Source organism: Pagrus pagrus (genome assembly GCF_965226575.1).
Source record: "Pagrus pagrus genome assembly, chromosome: 19".
Classification (NCBI taxonomy): domain Eukaryota; kingdom Metazoa; phylum Chordata; class Actinopteri; order Spariformes; family Sparidae; genus Pagrus; species Pagrus pagrus.
Window position 1 is genome coordinate 20,544,499 of NC_140203.1, and position 11,229 is coordinate 20,555,727.

An 11,229-nucleotide genomic window follows, 5' to 3' on the forward strand; every position below is an offset into this window, starting at 1 on the left:
CATAAGCAAACTATGCTATGTTCAGTAATTTTGTATTGTTATTATCATTATTTTGAGCTTCCGTGGCTTTATTTGACAGGACAGCTTAAGAGTAACAGGAAATGGGGTGAGAGAGAGAGGAGGAATGATAGGGTCACAGGTCAGATTCGAATCCTGGGCTGCTGCAGCGAAGACACAGCCTCCGTTTTGACCCAACTGGCAACACAGCCGACCCTTAGGTCCATGCGTGCAAGTGGTGAGCCACAAGGTGGCAGCCCCATATTGTGTCTTTACACTGAAAGGGATCAGGCCCCTAATGGTGTAGGCCCGGCCACCAGGCACTCACCATTGAACTTTTCTCTTGGACCGGGCTCTAGGAGAGGGCCCCGTTCTTCCTATTCTGGGTGAGATAAATGATTTGCTCCATAAAGGTTACAGAATGACTCTATATTTATGAGTCTATCTCGGTTACAACGCCATGAACTTTAGGCAATGCCCAAAAATATTAGATCACAGACAGAAGTGGGCGAAAGAGATGGGGTAAGGGGCTCAGACATCTGGAAGGAGCTCTGAGCTGAACTGCTCCTCCTTTGCATTGTAAGAAGTCAGTCGTGTTGGTTCAGGCATCTGTTTCAGATTCCTGCTGGACACATCACACGTCCAGCTGGGACAAGACCACTGGGCAGAGCCAGAGCACGCTGGAGGAATTACACATCCATTTGGCCTGGGAAGACTTTCATTACCCTGGGAAAAGCTGAAGGACATTGTTAGGAAGAAAGATGTATGGGCTTCCTACCCGATGCTATCATGAGCCAGACCTGGATATGCATTGGACAATGAGTGGATAGATAATTGGCCCGACAACTAATAACACATTGTATGTCCACTTACATATCTGCCTGCTTCTATAAATGATTATGACGATACTAATTTGACTGGAGAGCCATTATAAGGCACAGGTACAGCTTACAGATTTGATCTCTTGCCATGTTGGCTGTGGATTTTAGCAAAGACGGGTAAAATAAACGAGACAGACTCCCTCCCTCTGTCTTTGTCTTCGCTCCTCCCCGGGCCACTGACTCTCCTGACTCACACAGAGAAGGGGTGGAGGAAGCCCAGAGGGGAACAGGGCAGAAACGGAGGCTAGAAGTGTGAAGTAGATAAAGACAAAAAGGAAGAGTTTGTCAGCGAACTCAGAGATCTGTGGACTGGCTGTGTGAATTGGCAGCCCTCTCTGCCCATTAGACTGCATCAATACTGGCTGTGGCCTTGCACTGGCCACTGTCCTACATTCGGTCTGCCTTTGTTGGAGCTGGCCACTACAGCATGATTGTTTCCCCTCTGTTTTGTACGACAAAGGCAATGAATGGAAAAAAATGAGTCTTTACTGATGATGATGAGCTCTCGCTCTTTCTGTCTTTTTTGTATGTCTGTAACAGTGGTGGGATTAGGAAGGACTTATTATAATAAGGACACATCTATGGTCATGCAGTATGTTTTCATTGGATTTGTTCAAGGGCTGGGGAAAGCCATGGCCAATGACATCTCCTTCTCTCGTCCATTGTAAAAACAAGGCTTTCTGCCTCTCAAAGGGACTGTACTGACAGTGTGGTGATGTGGTGAGAGTCCAGACAAATGTTCTCCCCGAGGCTGAACACAATTGTGCAAATGGATTTTGATGCAAGTGCCGATAATGTCAGTTTTATACAGGCGGTCATCTTGTTGTCTATCGGTGATGTTGCACAGTTTTGTGTTTTTAAAATAGTGAGCATCGTCGTACAATAAATGAAAAAGTGATGATTGTCATTACAGTTGAATCAAGTGTAGTCTCACTGTATTAAAACAAGAGTCTCTTTGGTAACTCTTTGTATTAAGCTCCTTGTAATAAGATTAGTTAATAGGTAGTAGTCAGGAATTATAAGATGCTCACTAACATTGATTAAAAGAAAAAAGTTTTAAACAATAGCATCATAAACACATTTATATAAGACTTTTATGAGCACTTATTAGAAACTTATTCACGTTTCAAAAACTGCTTGAAAACACCCTAACCCTAACCCTAACCCAAGTGTAACCTGGTAGAGCACTTCCAAACCTAACCTGTCCAAAAGGCAACAATATAAGTAATCTTAAAAACCGTTAATAGGTTGATATGAAAGGATTTATTAACCTGTATGAGGCACTGTTCTGGCGTTCGATCCAGTAGCTGCAAAAGGTAAAGTCAACTGACAGAAGGTGCATTTTAACTGGTGGTTTATGGTCAGTGGTTTAGTCTTAAAGGTGCACTATGTAGTTTTGAGGAAGAAATTTGAATCTGAAAAGAAAGATCTTCATTAAAGGACAGCACAGTTTTATACTTTGTTTTTCTTTGGTGGACTCATACAGTGTTCTGGGGACCTTATTTTCCTCTGAGAACGACTTGTTTATTCAGTTATGGAATGAATAGATAGATTTATTAATAGTTTCTATTATTACCTCATTCGTATTGTAAATAATAAATGTCCAAGTTTGAATTTCTTCTCTGAAACGTCATAGTGCCCCTTTAATTAAGCAATAAAAAGCTTAGTATGGTAACAATTACAAAAACGGTAAGTTAGTCAAACTTAATGCATGTTTATAGTCTCATTAATGTTAATAAGCATCTATAAAGACCATTATTACTTAAAAACGTATGATTATTACCATGATCTTTATATAACTTGTTACCGTCTCTTTAAGCCTTTACATCAGCATGACCTCACTTTTCCCACAATGATCCTGTTTGCTGTACAAAAATTCTTTAACAGAGTTCCTGCAGGTCCTTGAAACATAAATAGCCATTAATCCTTGAAATGACTTTTATTTTTATATAAATATTTTTTTCAAAAATAAAAATTGAAGCTCTGGAAATGTTTTACCTTAAAGGATAAGTACCGTTTTTTACAACCTGGACCTTATTTCTGGCAAAAGATATGGTCATTTACTCACCCAGATAACTTTGGTGTCATTCGGCGTCGTTCGGACGAAATTAGATCCAGTGTAGCGGCGATATATCCATATAATGGGAGTAACGGGGCATCGACACACAGCCTCTATATAACACATTATCTGCCACGAAACTAGTTCATTTCATCAATATTTTGTTATGAAATGCTAGCGCTATTAGCCTCTGAGTCCGGGCTCGTCTATTGTCAACATCCGGGGTCTGTAGGCTGATCTACTACCTCTGACCTGGAAGATGTCGTCTCTGAGCTGTGCGCGCACCCGCGACAGCGCGCCTTGTTTACCTGTAGCTGCTGCTGCTAGTTTGACCCCGGATGTTGATAACGGACGAGCCCGGACTCAGAGGCTAATAGCGCTAGCATATCGTAACAAAATATTGATGAAATTAACTAGTTTCGTGGCAGATAATGCGTTATATAGAGGCTGTGTGTCGCTGCCCCGTCTCTCCCATTATATGGATATATCGCCGCTACACTGGATCTAATTTCGTCCGAACGACGCCGAATGACACCAAAGTTATCTGGGTGAGTAAATGACCATATCTTTTGCCAGAAATAAGGTCCAGGTTGTAAAAAACGGTACTTATCCTTTAACGTGAGAACATGGACGACTTTCTCTACATTCATACATTTTCTCCCATGGCTGTGACTTGAGAGGTGCGCACACATTCAAGCAAATCTCTCTCTCGGTGTCTGTGAGATTCTGTAAAGCCTGCTCGTTCTCATTATAAAAATTCTCAGTGTTACCTTGGTCGTTGTCACAAACAATGGCCTGTTGGGTAATTGAATTTGAGGGCACTGGACCCGAAAAGTGCTTAAAAAGACCTTGATTCAGTGCTTGAGAAGGTGCTTGAACCCTGAATAAACTTTTTGCAAATAACAAATTGTTGTTTTCAGTCGCACCATGAATGTGTCAAGTAATGACAACAAAATGATTACAATTATAAATTATGAAAAGAGAACCCTATCTTTAAGAGACAAAGCACACGCTCTCCTTTTTTTAACTCTGCTTCTCTGCCTCCTGCTCTGCATGAATGCTCCTCCGAACATTTTCCAGCTATATTTCCTCCTTCTTTCTCTTTGTCGTCTCCTCTCAGCAGCCACCTGCGCCTCCTACAACTTCTCCTTCCTCAGTCCGCAGGGCCTCAACTTCTCCTCTCAGAGCTCAGCTCCCTTTTGGTCAGGTACTCCTTTTTTTTCTCTCTCTCTTTTCTCACTCCTGTTGCCAGCCCTCACCTCATCACCCTGTGATTTCATAACAAGCCTCCACGCTCGCGACCTCGTTTCGTCTTCTCTGTGGTGCGCTTTTCATTAACGGGAACATTTCAGCTCTTCCCATGATGGCGCCCCTCATTAAATCAAGAAGAGAAAACCAATTTCCTCCCTCGTGATGAAACGACTTGTCCTTTTCTAACATGCTCATTTTTCATCGTGTGACTGCACTGTGTCATGCTGAACACTGAACTGACCTCTGCTCATTCTTCACAACTAGTTATTACCACTATTTCTAGTATAACACTCTCCATAATACCAGTGATGAATATCTTTACGTATTATATTATATACAGGCCTGTGTGTGAAGTGAGCTGTTCAATTCTGACAGTGTGAAGGGATTGAGCTCCCATTTTTTCCATTTTCACAGTGTTTACACCCCGGGTGGTCAGCACAGCGGTGGCCAGGTATAACTTTGCGGCACGAGACATGAGAGAGCTGTCACTGCGAGAAGGAGACATCGTCAAAATCTACAGCAAGATCGGCGGGGACCAGGGCTGGTGGAAAGGAGAGGCCAACGGACGAGTGAGTAAACCCCGAAGAGTCTGTTCATTTGTGGGTTAGAAAACCATCCAGGGCAATAAAAGATCTTAGATTAGATTTGCAGATAAGTACCGTTCTCCATTAGATTAGAAACAGATCCCACTTCTAGATTCATTAAGTCAGTTATGTGCGGAAGACAAAAAGTATCAGGGCTCTTCACTTCAGAAGTACAGCACTGATGTGGGCTCTTGCAGGCAACAGTGTTAGCGAATTTAACAATTAAACCACTGATATTGAAAGCACTCCTAAAAAGGAGGTTGAGAGAGCGAAAAAGTAAAAGCCTTCCTGCTGGGAAATGTGCCAGCTCAAAAGGCAGGCAGTAAAACTGAATGTGGTGTCAGCTTTTTATTCTGGGGATGTTCTCCATTAGGTTATAAATTTGACAGTGTTAATGTGATGCTGTGGATCCGGAGCAAGTGCATCCACTTAACCATTGTACTAAACTGGGGCGTGCAGTCTGGTGTTTGGGCACCGCAGCTGTCTAATTTTTTGACTTTATTATTGCAGCTTGCTTTTACGTCATCAGGGACCTTTACTGAACTAAGTTCTAATGGCATTGTCATTTCTGTCACTGGGAGACCCTGTCTTATTAAATCCATCTGCGTGCCTACTACTGTGTATATAATGATAGTGACTTTACATGTTGATTGAGAAATAAAGGAGGAAATATGCCGCCGCTTCATGCCAAATGCATTGCAGTTAAAGCGTCTGGAAGTGCTGTGGTTTGCGTTGGTATAAGATCTCAGCCAAGTGGAAATGCACTCTGTGCTGTTTGGATCCATAATTAGAAAAAATCCCCCCAGCCACATGGAAGGTCACTTGACTCAGTGACCCAGAGGAAAAGCTACAAAGAAGCCCACAGAGCAGCAGCGCTTCCCTTGACCTGGGCCACACTGTGTTTGTTGTTCAGTCACAATCACAATGCAGTGTAACAGTGTAACAGTGTAACTCCCCCATGACCAGATCCAATTATCCAGATACCACATCAGGTGTAAATGGGAGTCTCACTTTGGCCTGTTTTCCCTTTAATTTTCTTTTTGGTGGGGGGGTGGGGTCACTTTGACGCGACAGTCTTTTTACAGTTTCGATTTAATATTCAATTTGTAGGATTAAGCCCTCAAGATGAACCATCTTGTTTTTAAGGGGGTCCAAACACAAATATAGGTAAAATGCAGTACATTAAAGGTGCACTGTCTAATTTTAATCAGAGGAGAAAAATCTTCATTGACTTTTTTTGTGCCTAAACTAAATTAACAAACTTTTAGTTTTCATGACTGAGTAAACAAACTGACCGTAAAGGACAACACAATTTCATACTGTTTAATTTTGTTTATATCTGGGGACCTTATTTTTTCTCTGAGAACAGCAAAAGAAAAAAATAAATTTATCTGAATTTGTATTATTATCTTTTTAATATTGTGTGAAATGTACACATAAATATACACATACCCATACAAATATTTACATGCACATTAGAAATGGATCATTACCATATATCAAGATTATTACTCAAGTATAATTATAATGATTCGAAACAGAAGCAGGTTGATTGAAGAGATAGGGAGGCTGTGGCTCAGGGGTAGAGCCAACGTCTTGTTATCAGAAGGTTGCTGGTTCGATTCCCCTGGTCCTTGGGCAAGATACTGAACCCCGAAAAAACTGCTCCTGCCACCACCATCAGTGTATGAATGTATGAATTACTGTAAGTCGCTTTGGACAAAAGCGCCTGCTAAATACCCTAAAATGTAACAAAAGATGCCTTAAAGAAATGAAGGGAGGTGGTCTGTGCAGTCAGGGCTTTGGCAAACAGCTGTTGAAACAACATGCAGGCTTCAATCAGTGCATTATTTTTCATAACTCAAAGTGCATTTATCCCACTTTTACAATGATTTCTTGCCACTCTCTCAAAAAAAGCTCTATAAATACATATCCATTTAAAGCCAGCCAGTGGCGGTTCCCTGCGTCGCACAGTGTTGTGTGCCTGATGCTTGGTCTCATTTGCCTCCCGATGGGTCGCCTTGGATAAACTAAACTGTAACCTAAAAAGTCTAATCTTACTTAGACTTAACCCCAGGATTAACGCTACAAGACAGCTCACAGAGATGGGTTTTTTTGTAATTGTTGATTTAAGAAGATGCACTTAGATTTTTTGTTCCATGTACTTCTGGCATGACTGCAACAGTGACTAGACTTCCCTGCAGATTGGAAATTACATACAACTTAACAGTACTAAAATGTATTGACATTTAGATGGAATAAATTATGTCCAACAGTAAAAATCCACTCATCCACTCTTGCATCAGTAGATGCCCAGTCCAAACAGGCTTATAAAGCAGAATATTCATTTCCATGTACATAGATGTCAGCGCCAGTGCACAGAAAGGTTACAGAGAGGGCACTTCACCATGTTTTGTCCACTGGAAGGGCACACTCGAGGGCACTTTATCATGTTTTATCTACCATAGGGTAGAAACATGGGGACACCTACTGTATGTACCCCCCTTAGACCACCAGTGGTCACCCATAGCTCTCTTTAGTTTTGAAATCCTTCATAATTTTTGAGGTCTCAAGGTTGGCAAGTGTTGGAAGAACAAATGAACAGATTATAGGAGGACAAGAATAGTATTCTTTGTGCCTTCTTACTTGACATGCATCCAATAATCTCATCTCATAATGTATGTAACTCACCCACCATCCTGGACACGGAGCGCTCTGAAACGCACCCTGCTGCGTCATGCAAAACCACGCCAGTCCTGGCCCATGTTTTTAGGCAGTCCCATCTCTATAAGTTTACCACTCACTCACTTTTCAGACACGAAGCAAAAGTTGTTGCCTAGCAACAGCTGAGGTAGTATTTGAAGTAGCCTTCAAGTATTTTTTGGGGGGATGAGGCTGCTACATCTGAGCTGTGCAGAAAAAAAATAAATAAAAAATGCACATCCTCTGTCCAAATAGAAGAAAGTGCTCTGAGTGGCCTTGGTCTGATGCATTCATGCTGCTGTCGGTAATACAATGGATACACTCTAGTTTTACCATATCTTTATCAAACTGCTTGTATAGCTAAACTGGATATAAAAGGCATCTGAATGACTTCAATTAGCCATGTCTCTGAAAATCACTGTTTTATTTTTCAGATTGGATGGTTTCCCTCAACCTACGTGGACGAAGAAGGAGTGCAGTAAGGCGTGGGTGTCTGCTGGCCTGGCTTTAAATCAGGAACCATCTTTTATCTACTGTTCTCAGAGAAAATTACTCACTCCCTCCAGGAAAATAACACAAGGAAATAAGAACTTTTTTTTGTCGTTGTTTTTGCTGGATACTCATTTTTCAGCGAGTGTTTCTACCCTGTTTCTCTATCTTCAATTATGCATCAGCTTTGCTTTCTGTTTGGATTAGTTTTTTGTTTTCATTTTTCGGAGGATGTCCTGTTTAATTTCTGTACAGGAAAGGAGAAAAAAACCTGGCTTGCTGTCTGTCAGCCTCTGTGTGCTCTGCAGAGGCTTTATTGAACTGAGGAAACAGCAGGAACTGACTGTGGATAGCTTTACTTTGAAAAACAAAAGGCTCCCCTTTGTTGCAGGTCTATGCGCGGTGAAATAATTGTACAGTATAGATAATTTATTGAATAGAGATTATTATCATTACTAATGATTATTGTGGGGAAGTTGATTTTAGCAGCCAGGAATCAGATGAGAAAAAAACTAAAATAAGAAAAAAAAGGAAAAAAAACAGATGCTCCGTTTCCATGTTGAGAGATTTTGCCTTAGTTGTCATGGTGATGCCTTGTGGGCTGACACCAGTGGAGGGAATCGACTTTGTTGACTGGTTTTACTTCTCCATGTATGCATGTGCCCATGTGCGGCCCACACAAACACACACACAATGTACAGTACGGTGCCTTTGAAGAATGGTCGCTTACTGAACCTCAACATCAGCCAGTAAAAAACATTGCCATCCCCCGAACAGACAGTTGGTCGACGTCCACAGGGCTCTGCTGAAGGAGGGGAGAGGCACGCATACAACATACTGGGGACGGCTCGCCTTCCGAGCCCTCGGAAAACAACATGGCGAAGCATTTAACTTATCCTGACTGGTGGCTGGATGGACTCACAGAGACAGGTGGAGGGTTTTTATAGCCAACAACCATCATATACACAGTTCACGTCGGTCTGGGCGTCACGAGTCAATGGGTGCAATCAGCTGGATGCGAAAGGGAAACATCAAGACATTCCACTCGACTACCACTTCACACTTTTAAATCTCGATGTTCATTGTTTTATTGTTTGATTTCTTTGCACAGAATCAAGATTATTTTTTAAGTTTTGAGAACTGGACCAACGTGTTTTTTGTTTATTTGAAGCCAAATTCAGCCATGTTTTAATGTCTGCATGGAGTTTGCTCGATTGTTATGATTTTTGTACTTTGCCTTATTTTTACAGATGATCAGGTGACGGGATTTTTCTTTTCCCTTAATGTTAATCATTTTCTCATGTGTGAAATCCATTTTTGGTGCTGTGCAGACTGGTGAAAATTAAATAATAGTGTCAGAAGATTTTGAATCTGAAGGAAAATTTTGTGTGCTGATTGACATGAATCCACAGAAGGAGCCCTTAATCATTTTGTGATTTCCTCAAGGTGCAGTGCTCAGTGTTTCCTTTTGCTTCCAGTAATTTCATAATGCCATAAAAACTTTTACAGATTTATAGCCATTTCGACCGCAGTGTGTTGGCGTACAGCTTTCATCAGTTTTCTATTTAGAGCCTAGATGTGCCAGACCGCTTTCTAATTTTAGTTATATAGATATTCAGTTGTTTATTGTCCCTGTTAACTCATTTAATATACAGTATATTGACTCCAACTCTGTTTATATGGCCTTATCATTAACCTCCATATCTTCCACCTACACAAGTGTTAAGTATTGTACTTACACTTGACTTTCTTTTCTTACATTTGAAAATATCACAGTACACAAAAGGCAAGAAAATAATAAATGCTTTATTGGAAATAGGACATTATATAAAGTAGCTGTTAAATAAAGACTGTTCTCTTGCTGCAGATGGGTTCAAAATAAGTCACTTTTAATTGCATAGTATGTCATTTCTACGGTAAAAGGTCTCTCAATCAAAACATTGAAAAGAAGAAAAGACATAGTTTGATGATGTCATGAAGTAGCCTGGGATCATGGGAGTTGTGGACTTCATTGTTAAACAACCACCATTGCCAGTGCAAATTCATTAGAAGTGACTCTGCTGTTTCACCGGAAGTTCTAGTGACAGGCGACTAAATAAAACACACCATTACCTAGTCCAGGTGTTATGTGAAATTAATGTTCACTTTTTCATAAAAGCATGAAATTGTGTACACTTGAAGCCTGAACATTTTCAGAAATGGGCCCATAAGTTGTTATGGTTATGTTGAATATTTAAGTCTAGTTTAGTCTAGGTTCTCAGATACTTGATTTCCTTCTCACAGAGCCACTGAATTCACCATTACCTATTCCCTGTGTTATCATGTTCGGTTGAGGAGATACGGTGCAAAATACATTATCAGGTTATGGCGAAAAGCAAAATGTCTGCCACTGCTGCCACGAGGTGTTATTATGGATCCCACTGCTTTTCTTGCAAGACCTGCCCTAATTTGCCCATGATGGCATGCGTCTATTGTATTCCACAGACGCTTTAACAGCTTCCTGGTGGAACCCCCGATTCTGTGTTATATACTCCATCTAGTTTTTTGACGGGACTGTGAACTGTAGTTTCCCCAGTAAACACACCATCATATTTTGCCGTTGCAGCTGCAGTGTCTCTTGGCCTCTTGAAGAGGTCGGGGTGTTTACTGGGGAAACTAAAGCTCATAAACTGCTGTATCAGCGCCACACGAGGAACAGACACAACCAGAGCTGACATGACTGTGAGTTAATAGTTTAAATCAAGCCTAAAAAATGCAACCAATCAGAGGCAAAAAAGCAGTGGGATCCATAATAACGCTGCCACTTTTGCGATCTTTGCAATCTTCAAAACTCCCCAAACTTTACATTGAACCAAGATTCATGCTTTTATGAAAAAGTGCACTTCAAATTTGGCACATTTCACCTGTTGTTTAACACAGTATGAAGACAACTCAATAAAATCTATAGTAAAGCTTGAGTACATTTTTCGACATTTTTGCGGAAATGTTACATATTATATCTTCATCTGACCGTCTCCACTGAGAAGTAAGGTGCAAACACTGAGCACATCACCTCTGGCTGGTTCACAAAGACTTATGGAGCTGAAGATGCTGATATGTTTAGCTACTAAACTTTTGACTGTCTATGATGTGTGTTATTGCAATGGCTGACTGCCCCGAAAAACACAAAGTCTTACCACTGTGTGAGGGAGACGCACAGGAGGCCTCCATGTTGTCTAGAATGCAGGGTGGGGTGGGGGTGGGGGGGGGGGATCTAGTCGCTGTT

At 41.2% G+C, this 11,229-nt stretch overlaps 1 protein-coding gene across 13 annotated transcripts in view; it reads left to right on the forward strand.

Annotated features, from left to right (window-relative positions):
* vav2 (vav 2 guanine nucleotide exchange factor) overlaps positions 1 to 10,792 on the forward strand; it is a 250,336-nt gene extending 239,544 nt beyond the window's left edge. For 6 of the 13 annotated variants that reach the window (XM_084382591.1, XM_084382599.1, XM_084382596.1 and 3 more), the window contains 3 exons: positions 4,058 to 4,144; positions 4,603 to 4,757; positions 7,910 to 10,792. In XM_084382591.1, coding sequence (XP_084238717.1) covers positions 4,058 to 4,144; positions 4,603 to 4,757; positions 7,910 to 7,957 — 290 coding nt within the window. In that variant the 3' untranslated portion in view covers positions 7,958 to 10,792. The remainder of the gene's footprint in view (positions 1 to 4,057; positions 4,145 to 4,602; positions 4,758 to 7,909) is intronic. The other 7 variants (XM_084382597.1, XM_084382603.1, XM_084382592.1 and 4 more) reach the window with 2 other exon arrangements.
* The last annotated feature ends 437 nt before the right edge of the window (positions 10,793 to 11,229 follow it).